An 18,937-nucleotide genomic window follows, 5' to 3' on the forward strand; every position below is an offset into this window, starting at 1 on the left:
ATACAGAAACAACCATACATGTCTAGTATAGTTTTATAAAACTTCTAACACATAGTACTTAAATAAATACAACCACACATATAAAATAAAAAATACTAACAAAAGACATAACAAATGGCAGCTGATTTTTTAAAACCAGAAATGATTTATATAATATAAATCCATATTTTCAAATAGTAAATAAATAAATAATTAAAAAAATAACACATGAAAAACTTAGAAAAAATGATTTTAATTAAATTACATGAGGAATAAAAGCTTGTTTTCAGCAGATTTTCCAATTTTCACACATTGAATTATAACTACTTAATATAATGTAAAATTTGATTTATTTGGCTAAAAAAGCAACTGCATTTTTCAAAGAAAAAGACAACTACAAATTAGTTTGAGCCACTATATTGAAGTTGATACTTACATTGAAAGTTTTTGGAGACAATACAAATAATTGATTTAAAAAATTCCACAATTGGAAAAACACTTTCACGTTCTTGTTTTTCCTTTATTTTTATTTATTTATTTTTTGTTACATTTAATATAACTGAGTTTTTTAGTTTTAATCAGTAGCAAAATGCTACTGATTATAGTTTTTTGTGAAAATTAATTTTTTTTTTGACAGTAAATGTATCTGTAATTGTATTGGGCAGTATTTCATCCAAACATATTTCATGACTATAAAACAATATATTTTGCTAAAGTACTTTTTTGAACCACTTTTTTTGATAGGTGTAAAATGGTAATAAAACTAGGAACATGTAATATATCCGACAAGGAAGTTACAAATATTTGCTCATACTAATTCTGCAAATATTGCAATGTACATTTACTCAATGTGTATTAAAATGTAATAAATACTAGAACATATATAAAACATTCAAAATTGAAACATTTATTGCATATTTCTTTGTTAATCATTTGGCACGCTAATGTACATTTGTACTGAAAAGAAGTTAACACAGAAACACAAATACAATATTATTTTATGACATATACAGAAAGATAATTATGTCTATATATGTACAGTGCAAGAATAGATAATCACAAATAAGCATTTAAACTTAGCTATGTACTCTAGTATCTGGAGTATAGAGGGGTTAAATACCAGTAGTTTGAGTACAAGTAATTATTATTATTACTTTTAAACTATTGCAAAGTCACTTTTAATTTTCAGTTGTAAGATGAAATAGATTAAAATCGTTTTTATGATAGGTATCAAGAACTTTTACAGGAATAAATTTCAATTGAGTGTTCATATCAAAAAATTCCAATCTAGTTAAAACAAATTACAAAAAAATAGAAAGTAAAAAGTACTAAATTTATTAGTAGGCATAAATTAACAACAAACTCTTAAAAAAGTAATCTATAATTGAAAGCAAATTTATAAAATTGAAAAGCTTAAGTTAATAAACCAATAAGTCAAACATGAGGGGAGATTTTTTTTTCTTCTGAATATATTGTGCTCCAAATACAGTATTTCTAAAGCTCTACTTGACATTTATTTTTAAATAATACTGTTCATTTGAATACTTGAATTGTCTTCAAGCTTAAGTATTTATCAACAAAATCTTCATGTATATAAATTACAAATTTCTTACAAAAGCTTACAGCTGCACATTACATTAACATATAAGCACACAACATGAAAGATATGTGTATCAGAAGTAAAATTTTTCATTTTTCTATAGAAAGTGTTTTTCAAACTGGGGCTAAAATAGTTTCTTTCACTTGAGACATGATACATACATACTTTTTAAGACTGCTTAATATTTTCATTTAGGGTACTAAAAATTCTGGTAGTTTCTTTACTTTGCTTTTTGGCTAATTTCTTTGCATTTACATAGAAAATGCAAAACTACAATTGAGTATTTTAATGTGTCTAAATTTTTAGACCTTAAAGAAAAAAAAAAAAAAACCTACTAAAGAATAATGCTGCATCTTTCTTATAAATACTCCTAGTGTTGGAAAAGTTCAGAATTAAAACAATACTTGCATTATAGGTGTAACATTCAAAATACCATTTTACTTTTTCCTTCAAAAACATTCTTAATTCGTTCAGTAAGAAACTTTAAAATTTTTTTTGGAGTTATTGAAATAGCAAAAATTACGGCAAATGAAATGGATTATCAATTTTATTTGAGAATGTAAACAATAGAGATTTCTGAATATATTTGGTTCAGGACACTTGCCATTTAATGCTAGTGGAAAACAAAGTAAAAAAGCTATGATTAAAAATGGGTATGATATTGAAATTTTAATCCTTAAACTGAAACAAATACTGTGATGAAAAACAAGTTTCAAACATTTGTTTTGATCACATTCTCTTCCTCACTGGGAATTCAAGACATTCTTTTTTTTTTTTTTTTCAGTGCCCCCAAGTAACATTTTTAATTATCAAGGGAAAAAAAAGATTTTTAAAATTTTAATCATCTGTTTCAATTTTCTGGAATATTATAATTGTATAGAGATAAAAAAAAAAAAAAACTCAGTTTGGGGCTAGAAATGGGAATTTAACGTACCATCAGTTGAGGTAAAAAGTTTAAATTTCTGCATAAGTTTGATTTCCTTAAAAGTAGAAAAACAAAATAGTTCAAAGGAAACAACTTAAAATCATAAGCATGAAATATTGGTAATTCAAAAGTAAACATAGCAGTAAAAAAATATCACGTAGGGTAGAATCATCCTACAAAAATAAGGGATCCATTAGCTTTGAACTAAACAAGAGTATTGTCATTCTTGAAAGATTAACTTATAAAATTACTTTTTTGAGTAATTGTACTTTAGAATTAGGCTGTCAAAATTAAGAAAATAAGTCCTAAAAATCTTTCTAAAGCTTTTTATAAAATACTTTTAGACATTTTCCATATTTTTCAAAATTTTTGACTGCAGAAGTTCTTCAAAATTTTATAATTAAGAAACATAAATGTGTCCTTGCAAATTCAGAAAGGCTCAACAAAAACAAAACTTTCTAACTAAGACATTTTTTTCATTTAATCAAAATTAGGGCACACCTATAACTTTTTTTTAAATAAATGAATCTAAGCAAATTATGATTGTTTATTCTTTAACACTTTTTTTTTTAAACCAAGTTCTTTTTAGCAATGCTCCAGTCTGAAAAACACCAGACTAATTCCAAGCCAAATAATAAATATGATGATCAGTGCACTAGACAAAAGCATCTGTGTTTAAATGTATCCTATGAAGAAAAATTTGGAAAGGGCATTCAGGAAACTTAGCAGATAAATTAAAAGTCCAAAGGTCTATCAGCAGAACCTTCTTCTTCACTACTGTCATCTTCCTGATCATCCTCTCTGCTATCTTCACGATGATATTGTCCCCTCTTTAAAAGGCCCTCTAGAAGACATTTTTGCATACATTTAACTTATTAAATATTGCTACACATATTTTAAGAGTCAATGTTTGAATTTGAAAAAAAGGAAAAACCCAGAAAATGCGGAACTAAAATAAATTTGTTCTTAAATATGGGACATAAAATTTATAATAAAATAATTAAACTAAATAAATAGCAAAATTAGTAAACTAAAGAGTTTGTATTATGTTATGTTTTTTTAGCATTCAACATAAATTTATTTCAGGCACGCCATTTATGGAGATCAGTTGGGTCAATTTCTCCCCTCCCTGGCTTTGGAAAATTAATGCTTAACTATTCAAGTTTGTGCTGCTTACCCCCGGGGGAAAATCAAAATGACGGTCCAGTTTTAATTTTAATCAAGCAATAAAAAAGAATATTGTTTTATTGGTTTGATGATTTTTTAAACCCTTCATGTCCCAAAGTTTTTGCCACGGAAAAAAAAAAGGAAAAATCCATGCACATGGTAATCATAACATTTTTATTAAAGACAAAGATCAGTTACTAATATTTCTCTGTGCATAAAAGGGAAGGCATGTAGTTTTTCACAATCCTCACCATACAACAAAAATATTCATTCGGAAATTGTTCACGAAATTGAGAGTGAGGGGGACCACCTCTCTTCAAATGCCTGCATGTATCTCTCCCCCCCCCCCTTCTGATCAGGCACCCTGAGTACTTACAGTAGATCTGCCAAATCGGTATAATTGCAGCACCCCGAAAAGAGTAAGAGTCTGTCGAAAATTTTTTCAACATTCAGAAATGCCGCATTGTCATCCTCGACATTGATGTTTTATCAAAGTAGAAAATACTCATTAAAAAAAAAACCCTTTGTATTTGCTTGTGGATTTTCCCCCCAACTTTTAAAAATGTGAAGAAATAAAACCGGAATCTTGCATTTAAATTAATTTCCGATTTTTCTCAAAAAATCAGGAACGTTTTGTCCATCTAGGTTTTGCAGTGTTTTTTTTGCAAATACTCTTTGCAGAAAAGAAAATGAAATTTTACAAATTTTATAATCATGTTTACTATTTAGAATGAACAATAATCATATTTATGTTTGAAAAAGTTAGTTTCTGCGATGATTTTTGAAGTGGTCCATTTTTGCGAATTTCTGTTATTTGTTGCTTTTATTTTGTACTAACATCAATAAAATCTGTACAGTTGTACAGGTTTTTCATTTTTTGCTTCCTTAAGTTCCTTTTAAGGTTTTACACTGCCTTTCTGTTTAACAGGAGCTCCATTTCACTTATAACCAATCACACAAAAAATTGGCGAATAGGAAATTCAGCTTTACCCTCACTTTTTGAACAGACAACCGTTTACTTTAGTTAAAGCTCCTAATTGACGGGTAAATAACATATAATTGCATCAAAATGTGCCAGTAATTATTTCTTTATTGTTTCATTAAAACAGTAGGATTGAAGTCGGGGGGATGAAAATAAAACTTGATCATAAAGGTCGCAACAACAAAAAAGTCACTTATGAAAATTAAACTTTTAAACACGCAAACGCTGTGGCATTCCTTTCAGAAATTACTGTAGTCAGTCAAGGAAAAGCTCAGGATCCGCTTGTTTCTTTTGCTTTTCAAAATTGAAACATGCATAAAATTATCGGTGCAGCATTGTAAAAATAAGAATCAATGCACAATTAGAAGTGCTATACTAAAGAAAGAAAAAGTTAGAAAACAAAAGGAAAAAGTAGGAAAATAAGGAGAGAGCTCTAAAAAGTAGGAAAAATAAGAACTCTTTAGGGTCTGTAAGATTAAGTTTTAAGAGCAGAATTTTTCATTCCCCAAGAAAATTGTTCAAGATAATTTATTAAAAAAAAAACCACCTAGAATTTTCAGCACATTTTGTGTTCATTTCATTAGTTTGCAGTTAAATAAAACATCCAATTCTGCTTTGTTTTTAGAAACTTAGGCATGTAAGGATCTTCCATCTTGTGAATGACCAAAAATGGCGACCATGTTCCACATGTAGTTGAAAAGATTTTCCTATCGAAAAATGATTTTCCCCTATCAACTCTCCCATCTTCTGGTTTGTGCTTCTGAAGCAGTAAATTGTCTTCTCCCGTGTTTAGTTTCTGCATAATTCCTGTTTACCCGAGAAATTTTTTCTCTTGGGAAATATTGAGGGTCAAAAATGGCGACTGAGGAAGTTTTTATGAGTCCCCATTTTTTTTTAATGCCAGCGTAATTCTGCCTCAAAATTTTTACAATTTTTTTTCAGAAAACATCGATAAAAATGAAGATTAGACCTCATAGAACAAAATTCCCTGGGAAAAAATTTTTTGGGGGCAAAGTTGGAAAATTCCTTGACTTTTTCCCTTTAACAATGTTATTTTCCCTGACAGTTCCAGGTTTTCTCGGAGCGTACGAAGCCTGTGTTCTGATAAAGAAACAGATTTGGGGAAAGAAAAACTTTTCAAATATATAGCTTATTCAGAGATTTTTTCTTTATGATCTGTAAAAGTTTATTTCAATAGATAAAATACATACCACAATCAGGGCGGCTTCTTCTTCTTGTGTTGGTGAATTCCACACCATGACGATCAACACACCAACAAGTGCCTGAACCAGTATGGCATTGTGTGGGTAAGTAATACCCATCATTATCACAAACTGGAGTGTAACCACCTACAAATGGAAAATTCAAATCAGCTTAAAAAATCTGGATAAAAATTTTATGCCTAATGTGTAAAAGTTGGAATGACAGAGGGGGCATATGACAGAAGGGGAATTAAAATCCAAAATTGCTATGTAGCTTGGACTTGGGAACATACTAAGTGCTTCCGTTTGATTATGAAAAGGTTCAAGAAACTATGTTAATCCTACAAAAAGTTGTTACTTTATTAGAATATTCCCTGACTTAGCCTCCCACCCTTGTAGGAAAACTTTGAAATGATAATCCTGCTGAAATATACATACCAATTAGTCCTTTGGGTGTTCTTCGAAGGGCGGCTGCACATGGACGTTCTAAAAAAGAGAAAACAGAAATTGCCTTATATATTGTTTCAACAAATTTGAATTTACATTATTTTAAAGTATTCAACTAAATAACCAGAGAGAGCTTTCTATAATTTTCAAATACTAACAATAAGCTGTTTCTCAAAACATTTCCTAAATTGAAACTAAATAAAATTTCAATAGATTTCTTTTGTATTATATCTATACTGATAGTTCATACTGACAGAATATTTGGTACTACCAAGAAAGTTTTACATGGATTGAAACTTACGAGATTTATCAAAACATGAACACCATTCATAAGGACTCAAGACAAGATCTCGTTCTACATCACAATCCAAAAGATAGGGTCGTAAGCAATGTTCCTGATCATCATTTTCTAAGTCGTACAACTCTTGTAGGGAAAGTTTCAAATCCCCATCTGTATCCAAATGTTGGAACATCCAGCTTACCTCCGGTTTGCAGTCGGGAAGTTGTGCTACAAAAAATAGATCAGCAGTTTTATTGAAAATAATTATTAGCTTCATCAATAAAAGCTACTACAGCAATTTGAACATGCAGCCTAATGAAATCATAAGACAAATATGAATTAAGAACACCATTAACTGCTTTGAAGTAATGCAAGCTTTCTAAACATTATTAAATGAGGCATTTAGTATCTAAATGTATGCTTCAAATTTCAAAAAGTTTTATCTCAAAGTTCAAGAAAAAAAAAAACCCTAAAAAATTATTAAAATAAATATACTCTAAAAGCACTTATTTTCACGAGCTGAAAATATTGCGAATTTAAAATGAACACGAAAAAACTTCATTGAAATAATATTTCATGAAGTGTCTAAAATTTTGCAATCACAAAGGCTCGCAAAAATGGCAAAAATTAAAGCTTGGTGAAAATGAGCGCTTTTACAGTGTGTATATTTTAATCTAAAGACTATTTCTACAAGCTTAGTTCAAACTAAAAAGTATGAAATAAAATAAGTCTGTGATTTCTTAATTACAACACTAAAAAACTGCAGTTGATCTCAATATTTTTATATTATGGCTAATTTTAAAGCAGCCAATAAAATTTGAAATAAAAAATGAAAAAAAGTAATGATAGGCAGTCTAGTAAATGCTGAATTTATTGAATATCAAGATAACTGAAAAAGATAAAAAAAATTTCATTCTATTCATATACATGCATACACACCTATACACATACATATATTGACAATCATACAATCAGTTTTCACTAGAAAAAGACACGTTTTGTATAGTTGTAAAAAAAAAATAATAATGATAATGCATAAAAAAATATGCAAACCATTTTTATACACATTCATTTAAGAGGACAATATTATCTTGTTAAACTAAAAGTAAGCAAAACAACATATAAAGTTTACTTTAAAGCAATAAATACTGCATGCCCAAGCTCTTACTATGGCTGAGACGAAATGAACGCCTACGAGATTGTCCTCTTCGGTGGTCAGCCATGACAACAGAAAACCAGTCCAGCAGGCGATCTCCCATGGCTTTTAATTCAGTTTCAGTGCAGCCTAAATGGACGAATAATAATAATAAAATTAATAACAATTTGTAGAAACTACATGCATTACATACACCACAAAAATTCAGCTAGAAATACAGTAGTATTTGAATTAAAAAAAAAGAAAGAAAATCACCTGTCAATAAAAACATATACAGTCGGCGCCGCTTAATGTGATCACTTTGGGACATATGCAATTTGATAACAATAACCGAAAAGAATCCAGGAGACACAAAATAATGATATTTTTCCAATTAAGGTGCATTTATTTTGGCTACCTCAAATTAAAATCACATTGACTCAACTGAACGCAGTTTTAAATTATAAATTATTAAATTAACAAATGGAAATATCTGAATTATAAAAAGTTAAAGCTAAATTATGCAATTTTTAATCACATAATAATAGGTGAAGTAAAATATGACCGTTTTCCCTGACAGTCGTAAACTAGCTTCAAAGCACATTCAACTTTTCTATCTTTTCAGACTGAATTTTTTTAGGTGCAAAAATAAGTTTTCTTAGGGGGAGTCTGGTCACTGTTGGACGAACTTTCTGTAGCTTCATTCCTAGAAAAATTTTGGACTGCTACTGAAAACCACAAAATGCTACACAGAAAGTTAGTCTCGTCAGGGCTTGCCTATGTATTTCTGTTAATTGAGGAAAAAAAACGGGGAAAAAATTGAAAGTTTATGAAAAAGTGATAACAATAAACGAAGACGCTGATTACAATATCCGACTTTTTTAACGTGTGTTAACATACAAGTGTTCCGGGACTTTGTGACTCTGATAACATTAAGCAAATGATAACATTAACCGTGATCACATTAAGCGGCGCCTACTGTACAGGGTTTGTCTGGAAAGTAATGAGCCTCATTTTTAAAAAAATACTTTTAATGATCAGATTCTTACAAATACTTAAAAATCTTCAAAGTACGACCCTTCTGTGTCGATACACTTTTGCCAGCGCGATTTCCATGAATTGAAGGCTCCCTGGACGTCCTCGACCGATAAGCTCTTTAGAAGTGACGTCGTAGTAGACTGGATGGTTTCCACGGTGTCCCAATGTTTCCCCTTCAGCTCTCGTTTCAGTTTGGGAAACAAAAAAAAGTCGGGCGGGGCCAAGTCGGGACTGTAGGGTGGCTGGGGAAGCGCGTCGACGCGAATTTTGGTCAAGTAGGAGGTCACAACAAAGCTGGTGTGAGACGGTGCATTGTCATGATGGAGTTTCCAACAATTTTTGATCTCCTTTCGGACGCGGGTGACGCGGTTATTCAGCTGTTGAAGCACTTCTTTGTAGAACTGACCCGTAACAGTCTTGCCAGGTGGGACGAACTCGTGATGCACTACTCCTTTAACATCGAAGAAGACAATGAGCATTGATTTCACGCGTGACTTGCTCATTCGAGCTTTTTTCTGGCGAGGCGACGCTGTGGTGTGCCATTCCGCACTCTGTCTTTCCGTTTCTGGGTCGTACTCGAATATCCATGACTCATCTCCAGTGATGACGTTGTCCAAAAAATTAGGGTTGTCCCTACACATTTTTTTCATCTCCTTGGAGACTTCCAAGCGATGCATTTTTTGAGCATCGGTCAAAACTTTGGGCACAAGTTTTGCGCAAATCTTTCGCATGCCCAATTCTTCCGACACAATCTCATGGACAATTGCTTTCGGCAAGTTCAACGAGTCTGACGACAAACGAACACTCATTCGGCGGTCTGAGTTCAACAATTCGCGCACACAACTCACATTGTTGTCCGTTTTCGAGGTTGAAGGGCGTCCAGACCGGGCCTCGTCGGTGACATCCTCACGACCCTCTTTGAAAGTTTTGTGCCACTTTTTTGCCTGCGAATAGGACATGCAAGCCTCCCCGTAACCCTCCTGAAGCATATCGAAGGTTTCCTTGGCAGCTTTGTTCACTTTGACACAAAATTTTATCGCGTAGCGTTGTTCAATCGTTCTTTCCACTTTTAGTATGACAAGGGCGCGAAACAGGGGTCTCCTTAAAATGACGTCCTCACCGTTTCAGAGCTCGGAGGCGACTGAGGCATGGCTCGCTGGAAAGCTTAGGGTTCCCCCCACCACTTCCGAGTGGTCGCGCCGCTCGGCGGTGTACGGTCGCGTCACAATAAAATAAGGCTCATTACTTTCCGGACAAACCCTGTATATATTCTTTAAACCTCAGAATAAAATTTAAAATATTTCACACTTGAAATAAAAACTATTTTCCACAGATAAACTTGAAGATAAATGAAGAATTATGCACAAAAATAAATAAAAATATAGTAAGTAAATTTAAAAAATAAAACATAAATTAATCTATACTAATATTATAAAGAGGGCAGATTTTTGCGTGTTTATATGTTCGAGGTAATCTCCGGAACCACTGCACCTATTTGAAAAATTCTTTCACTATATGAAAGGTGCTTTCTTACTGAGTGACATAGGCATTAATTGGAAAAAATCCAATAATCCCATTTTAGCACGGGCTTATCTGTGCGGGTACTGCTAGTAAAAGAATATAAAGAAGACAATAATTTTGACAAGTGTCATAACACTTGTAAGATATTAACACAATTAAAGGTACACATACTTTTCTCAACAATAGGTGTAGCTACTTTAGTAATCTGCATTTTTGATGGCTTTGGAGCAGTATCAGTACCCATTGTAGTAACATCTCTGAAAAAATGTTTAATACTTTGACAAATTTTTACAGATCACAACATATGCATATACACTGCTTGACAATTGCTAAGGAACAAGTGATTTATGCAAATTTGTGTCTCTACCAACTGGCCAATGGAAATAAATTCAAGTTCAGATGGAGTGGTAGATCAAGACTTGTTATCTGTATAAAAGACAGTGCATACACGCCAAAGATTCGTACAAAAATTCACGCTGTTTGGTTTTTAACAAAAATAGTGCTGGATGTTAAAAAAGGTTTTTGTCTGAAATTCTGTTTGGTTCTTGAAATATTTAAGAGTAAAATATCAGCAAGACATCATTTTAGTACCTACGATGGTGAACAAGTGGTTAGACGACTGGAAGCAGGTCAAAGTGTCACCAATGTGGCTGCTGCAATGGTTGTATCAAAACGTTCCATCTCCCGATTAAAAAAGGCCGCTGAAGGTGGAAATGTTTTGAAAAAGCATGCCAGGGTTGTGGTAGGAACACCACACCTTGGGAGGATATCTATGTAGCCTGGACAGATAGCTGCAAATCTTACAACAGCTACCGGTATGCATGTTTCTGCAAGAACCATCTCATGGCGAGTAAATAATGTTGGTTTGTATGCACAGAAGCCTGTACGTTGCATCCAAGTTCAACCACGTCATCGTCGAGAAAGATTACGCTGGTGTAAGGAACATGTTGGTTGGGATCGTCAAAATTGGTCTAGAGTGATGTTCTCTGAAGAATCTCGTTTCAGTGTGACAAGTCATTCTGGTCACCAACTATTGTAGAGAGAGCGTGGAACATGTTACGCACAAAAATTTGTTTGTGAACGTGATCAGTATGGCCCAGGCATGATGGTGTGCGCAGGCATCATGCACAATGGCAGAACACCGCTTCACATTTTTGAACAAGAAAGCATTACGTCGCAAATGTGTTGCAGAGAAGTTATGCTGGACCATGTTCGTCTTTTTAGGGGAGTGTTAGGTCCAGACTTTCTTTTTACGGATGACGATACACGGCCTCACAGGAGCGTTGAAGTGTCAGACACACTGCAAAGTGAAAACATTCTCAGTATGCAATGGCCTGGTTACTTTCCTGACTTAAATCCAATTGAACTTGCCTGGGATTCTCTTGGCAGACATGTTACGTGAAGAATCGTCCCTCCCAAAACAGTACAAGAACTCAAATCCGCCTTGAGAGAGGAGTGGGAAAACATCCCCAAGCACTCCTCAGTAATTAGTGGGGAGTATGGAAAACAGATGTAAAATGTGCTTTAGTGTCCCTGGAATCATACATCATATTAAGGTACTCATGTCTCTATCATTCTGACATTTTTTGGGGTTGTTTGAAAATAATCTAAGTAGGATTATTTTTTTATTTTTAAGTTTTTATTTCATTAATGCAGTAACATTTGTATTATTTTGTACTTATAATAAAGGCACATCCTCCCTACTAACTATTTACTTCGTTCTGTTTCTTTAATCATTATCTATTCTTTACTATTCCAAAAAAATGTAATTGTTCCTTAGCAATTGTCAAGCAGTGTATATTGATTACAAGGTGAATAAACTTTTAAGAACTTAAGTTTGTTTGGTCATTGTTTTAAAACCGAGGTTTTGACACTGTTAGCTTTAATAATAAATGCTTTTTTTTGGCATCTTATGCTCATCTTAAAGAGAAAATTACAATATTAAAAGTCAACACCCAATACTGTGATGGACACTGCTATGCACACACAGACATACATTTTGTACTACATATTACAAGGCAATTTTGTAATATTTGTAAGCTCAAATGTTCTTAGACATTAAAGTAGCATGCTATACTTTTTAAGTGTCATACTGAGCACAAATGTGTAGTTAGTCAGATTGTTTATCTAATGGAGGGATAAAATACCATGAGTAGATTTAACCTTTACTTTGTACACTACACACAATATACAGTACATATTATAAACCAGAGTGCTAGTTAGTTAGTGTATGTGTGTGCGTGTGAGAGAGAGAGAAGAGGGGAGGGAGAAGGCAAAATTTTTGGAATTTAAGGAAATTTCGGAAAAACTAACCCTTATTTTATGACAGATCAATATATATTTTGACACATAAAAAAAGAAAAGCAAAAAAAAAAAAAAAAAGAAACTTACTTGATTGGTACTGCACTTTCAATGATTAAATTTGTTGCATGAGGTCTCTTTAGAGATTTATGTACAACAGTAGTTTTTTTAATGGTATTTTGATATTTATTCATGTAACGGTTCCAACGATCCTTCATTTGCCATTCTTTGTTTTTATCCATTTCATTTTTCAAACCTAAAAATAATTTGCAAGAAAAAAAAATGCACATATAATGCAACAGCCTCAAAATGATTCGTAAAAACATAAAATAGAATCAAGTAAATGAAAAAAAAAAAAAAAAAAAAAAAATAAAAATAAATAAATAAATAAACTAATAACCATTAAAAAATTTAAGTTGCAATTGAGTCAATTACAAATTTTGAAAAATGTAATCTATTTTAAAATAAAAATATTCTCTTAGCAGTTATTTTAGTCGTATACTTAATGCATATATAATATATTGCAGACATAGAATGAAAGGGTCTCACTTCATACCTCAAACACCAACAAAATTAATCCAAAACCACTCTATTTAACATATTTCAAAAGTCAAAAAAATATTAATTTAAGAAATATTACTCCTAATGAGAGCATGTAGGATGTGGGTACATGTACCTATTCCTTAGAGTTAGTAAAAAGACATCTATTATTTACTAGGCGTACAAAGAAGCAGGTGTACTAAAAAAGTGTACAAAGAAGCTCACATTAGATTTTTTAACCTTATTACCAGAGCCGTGTCCAAGGGGAGGGTTTTAGGGGTTAAACCCCTCCCATCGGAAAAACATAATAAAAAACCAAAGAAAAGCTTAAATTTGACTTAAAACTAACTTTAATGTTGAAAAGTTTTATAGTGTTTAAAAAAACAACACATTCTCTTTGAAGTTTCCCAGCAATTTTTTTCCTTTTTTCTAGTTCGTCTGAAAATAAGAAAGTCTTCTTCAAAGTGCTGCTCTTCCGAACTCCCCGCCCCATGCCAATAGCATTACGGAGCATGTCAAATTTTGTTTCCAGATCTTCAGTTTTGCAAAATTTCCAGAAAAAGCCCCCGAATACCTAACAACATCGCTTAAAATTGTAATAAATCACCTAAACTCGGGTTTGGTTTGGTTTCAGTTTGGAAAGGGCCCTAATGTTTCCAAATATGGTCGTACAATTGCGTTTTTAAGACTCCAGTTTCAGAAAAAATTCGGGCAAGGGTCCTCGAACCGCTTTCTTTTAATATCATCAAAAATTAGGTTTTTAAAACAAAACTTACTAAAAATGTAAGTGGAATAACCTCTGAACCTCCCCCTCTCCTTCTGATACATTAGGATACTGCTTAAGTTTTTTAGGACTTTTTAGAAAAACCCAGGGGACAGATTCAAAATCCCCTCCCCGTAAAAATCTTCAAAGTTTGTCTGCAAGTGCGTTTTTGGAACTTTAATTTCGAAAATTTGAAAAGGAGAGGAGAAAAACAATTTTTATCTATTTTTTAAGAAAAAAAAAAGATTAGGGAGAGTTCCTAAGCCCTATTCCTTACCCTAACGTCAATAAATATGGCCTATGATCACGTTTTACAGCTTTAACTTGTACAAATTTCCGCGGAGCCAACCGTCTAAAATTCCCCGTTTTCAATACTAAAAATTTCAAAAATTTCTGGGGGAGGACCCCCGGTCCCCCTTATTAGGTTAGATTTTTTTTCAACATGTCTCCCTTAAAACTTATTTTCTACTTGCACCACTGTTTTGCACTCACAGTTTTAAATTATTACTTAAGTGAATATATATTTTTAACTGTACAAATTTGATCCGGATAAACATGAGCCGAATAAAAACTAGGCTCTACTGTATAAAATATACAATAATGGAATTGGTAATATCACTTAAAAACACATCTTCTGCGAATTTGAACCTCCCCCCTCCCCCACACACCGCTATGCCCCTCATTGTAGCCATTAAAGAGAAATGAATTATTTGACCCACTGTTGTGTTTTTCTGACACTGCAGGTAAGAAGGATAAAACATTGAAACTAGAACCCCTCCCTTTATGAAATTCTGGACACGGGCCTGCTTATTACATACATATGTCATCTGCTACATTTGCTCATGCTAATGCTCATAAAGCGGAAATGTCTCCCCATCATTTAAAAAACCTAGTTAAAAAAAATGTGCAAATGAAATTATTGAACATATAGATTTCTCAAGAAATGTGTTTGGCAAAACCAGTGGGTCTGGTTATGGCCATGGACTGCAGTATTTATGAAGAGCCATTCCACCAAAAGTGGTCATGACACACCAAAAATATTTTTTTTTTAACATGATATAGAAACAAAGCTTATTTTTTGACAAAAAAAATCTGGTATTTTTATTTCCAGCAGAAATTTTGAGTTAAAAATATTTTAATATCAGATTTCAGCCATATTTGATAACATTTAGACAAAGTGAGGAAAAAAAAAAAACATTGTTAGTGAAATAAATGTAAGAGTTTTTTTTAAAACTAAATCATTTTTTTTTTTGAAAACCTATCAAATATCATGCACACAGATACTTATTATAATTATGTCTCAAATTTTTTCAATAAAGACTTTTGATAAGTTTTTTAACACTCCAAAATATGCAGGTCACTTTTTTTTTTATCACACACATAATGCAAAAGGAACAAATGTTTTCCTCCAAGCCAAAATTGGGGGGACCAGAAGAAAAATATCTTATATCATAAATTAACTTGATACATAATAGCTGTAACCTGACTTTCATCTTCAAACATTTGGCAGAAAATTTTAGACAAGGCTTTTGAAAGATGTCGCACACATAATGCTTCTGAATGGAGCTAAGTCTTGACATTTGAATGCAAGGGGAAAAAGTATTTTACATAATTAAACTGAAAATATTATATGCTGGCACAGAAACCAAGACTCATTGAGTATTTAAAAAAATAATAAAAATAATAATAATAAACATAATAATAAATAAATAAATAGAACAAAGTAAGAATTATTTATTTCGTACCCAAAGAGCAATTTAAACTACGTATTTGCAATCTGTACACATTAAGATCAAAAGTAAAATGCTCTATTTACCTTAAATTACATTAATATGTTTTGATACTTTTTGGTTTTTGAGAAGAAATGAACTGAATAAATTCTACAGATGATTTATAACAATATAGTTTTAAACCACATAAGTAAGTGTTAGAAGTTCATATCAGGCTTAAATAAAAGAACAGAATAGTGTAAAATTTCCTGTCAATGTTTAGAGAAGAGCAATTTTAAGCCTCAAAATTGAAATTTAGATGTCTTTAGCTTTTTTTTTAATTCAAAAAATGTTATCATAGTTACTTCTAGGCGCAAACATCCCGTTTCACGGTTTTTATTCGACTCCCCATAGGAGGCCGAAAATACCCCTATGTGAATTCTTGAGCATCAAAGGATCTCTGTGCCAAACTTGGCAATGATCCAATGTAAACTGAATTTGAATAAGAAAACCTCTCCGAGGGGGTCGAAGGCCCTCTCCAACAGAGGGACAAAAAATCCCCATGTGAGATCTGAGCACCAAAGAACCTCTGTGCGCAATTTGGCAAATATCCGACACAAACTGGATTTTTGTACGGAAATCCCCCACAACTGCTGCACCTGGTCACACATGTGACGCTCTAATGTCACACACGTAACGCTAATAAAATATTTTTTATCGCTATTGTCAAGATTGGGTTCTTGATGTCAAAAACCAGTTTTTAACGTAACAAAAAGCCTGTCGAAAACTGTCAAAAACCTGACGAAAACTGTCGAAAATGTCAAAAACTCAAATACAACAAATATTGACATTTAATAAACATATGAGATTCCTCATCCTGAAAAAGATTATATCATAATTTATTTTTCTTATCATTTAAGTAAAATAAAAATTAAATTAAAAATTTCATTAAAATAAAATTTATTCCTTAAAATTAATTTGTATGCCACAAAAATAGTTACAAACAATAAAACTTAAATCTAGTTTTTAAAGTGTTTCTGTGTTTAAACTTTTTAATAACTAACAATTAGTTACAAGTAATTTTATCTACCCAAAAATCTTTCTATGTAATTACTTATATAATATCCTTTCTCTTTGGAGTAAAAGCAAAACTAAATCGATTAGCAAGCAATGATTAATTATTAGTCAGCTAAATATTTTTAATGATTTTTTTTTCTTTTGTAAATCTAGAAGTGAAAAAATATCTCTTTTGTTGAAGAAAATGAATGTCTACCATCAAAAGGTGTGGGTTTCCAGAGTTCGTCTCTAGCAAAAGAGAGTTCAACTCCAGCAAAATTATGTAGATAACTATGTAATAAAAGCTACTCTTAACATAAAAAATGATAGCTTTTTAAGCTGAATCTGCATCATATCCAAGAAATTAGTTCTCAGTTCAGAGTGTCTCTGCAACAATAAGGTTAGTAAGGCCTAAGAAAACCCAATATTTCTGTCAAATTTGTACAACTCATAGTGAGTTTACATTCAAGCCCATGTTGTTCAGCATTTATTGAGAAGATCTTCTCTAGTTATGGATTGATCCATTCTAAACTTAAAAATAAACGTGGTATACGAAAGGCTACAGAACTGGTATTTTTCTACCTCATGCTATAAGGGGGAAAATATTTATAATGAGACGAAATAAAATAAGTGACTGTTAAATAAAGATGTCTATTTTATTAAGCCTGTTAGTTTGAAAGTATATTAGATAAATGAGGAATCTTCTTACAGAGTCGAAAATTAAAGGAATTAATACTCATTAAGTTAATTTTAGCTATTTATAATTACTTTCTATTTTATAATTATATTATAGCTCTTTCATTTATTTCTCTTTTTTTCTACAGACCAGCAGCCTGTTGAATCAAAATTATGCTTGGGATTGTTCACTGAACATCATTTTAGAATTCTAAAAATCCAAAAAAATATTCTACTGTCTGAAATCAAAAACTATAAAACTATGATGAACTTTTCAATGTATTTTTGTAATCAATATCAAACTTATGCAGGTTTTGGGCAGAAATTCAAGTTTTTAACAATTTTGTCAAAAACCATGTCAAAAAGGGGTTTTTGACATGACGATAAAAACTGCGGTTAACCCGGGAGAACTCGCGGTACTTTTCGTCACACGAACGCTCGGGGGGGGGGGGGGGGGGCTCCGTAGGCCCGGAGTGGTTATTTCAGTAAATTAAGTTTGCAAAATAGAAAAAGAAAATGTGTTTTCAACACTGAATTATAAATTGATAAACAGCCCCTATAATGTGTTTTAAAAAGTAAGGTTTAAGAAAGTTTTATGATACATAAATCTAAATCTTCTTCTGAGCATTACTGATGATCGCTTTACTGTTCTGTGTCAACTTCTTCTTCATCATCTTCATTAAGGGAGTTCTCATCAGTTGAAATCTCAACCAACAAGGTCTGCAACCTCTTCATTTCATCTTTGTTGCTTAAATAAAGATGCATTTCACAACCTCTTCTTTTACATTCACAATCTGAAATGAAAAGCGTGAGCGATCGCTCCGGGCCTCTGAGGCCCGAACCGGAATTTTCTGGGGGAAAAGTGGGAATGTACATTTCTGAAAAGCATGTGGTCAGTATGTACGTCACCTCAAACGCAGCTACTGTGGACCTCATTCATTTCCGTTGAAGGGGTGATTTTTGGCAGCGTAGTTTTGTAATGACCGGGCTTGAGAGGCCCGGTGTGAGTTCTCCCGGGTTAAAACCGGATAAAACCTCTGACTGTCAAAAACTTGCCAACCCTAGCTATTATACTAGCTTTAGAGTTTCTTTTTTTTTTTTTTGTGGAATACTTACTTAGTGTACTTAGACACATTTACAGAGAATACTATTCATGTATCTTTTAAAACTTCACGGGAATCATAAAATAAAATGAGGTACTGCTTATTTTCAGATTTTCTGAGTCACACACATAACGCTGCATTTAAAATTTTATAAAAAAATTTAGAAATTTCTTTCTTTTTGTTCATACTATTCCGGGGAAACGACTTCAACTTATGGAGTTTTGTTAGCAAGGAAAATCTTAACGACAGTCATGAAATAAAATTTGGCTTATCAAATATCTCTACTCAATGAAATTCGGCTTGTCGAAAATCAATAATATTAATTCCCCAATCAACTAGACAGAAATCAAGATTCACTTTGGCTTATTGAAGTTTTCGGGCTATTGAAGTTCGACTTGTCGAAGTTTTACTGCACTTAATAAATAAATATTGATTTTTGTTTTCTTTTTTACCTTACTGCCTAAATTTCTCCATTCTTATCACAGTTTAAGAATTTTGACAACATACAAAATAT

At 32.2% G+C, this 18,937-nt stretch overlaps 1 protein-coding gene across 1 annotated transcript in view; it reads right to left on the reverse strand.

Annotated features, from left to right (window-relative positions):
• Positions 1 to 3,238: 3,238 nt before the first annotated feature.
• Positions 3,239 to 18,937, reverse strand: part of LOC129228654 (proteoglycan Cow-like) — a 34,118-nt gene continuing 18,419 nt past the window's right edge. The window contains exons 6-12 of the mRNA XM_054863338.1: positions 12,668 to 12,833; positions 10,448 to 10,533; positions 7,751 to 7,867; positions 6,604 to 6,810; positions 6,294 to 6,341; positions 5,865 to 6,002; positions 3,239 to 3,348 (exon numbers count right to left, since the gene is read on the reverse strand). Coding sequence (XP_054719313.1) covers positions 3,239 to 3,348; positions 5,865 to 6,002; positions 6,294 to 6,341; positions 6,604 to 6,810; positions 7,751 to 7,867; positions 10,448 to 10,533; positions 12,668 to 12,833 — 872 coding nt within the window. The remainder of the gene's footprint in view (positions 3,349 to 5,864; positions 6,003 to 6,293; positions 6,342 to 6,603; positions 6,811 to 7,750; positions 7,868 to 10,447; positions 10,534 to 12,667; positions 12,834 to 18,937) is intronic.

The sequence above is a fragment of the Uloborus diversus genome, chromosome 8 (assembly GCF_026930045.1).
Source record: "Uloborus diversus isolate 005 chromosome 8, Udiv.v.3.1, whole genome shotgun sequence".
In the NCBI taxonomy this organism is placed as follows: Eukaryota; Metazoa; Arthropoda; class Arachnida; order Araneae; family Uloboridae; genus Uloborus; species Uloborus diversus.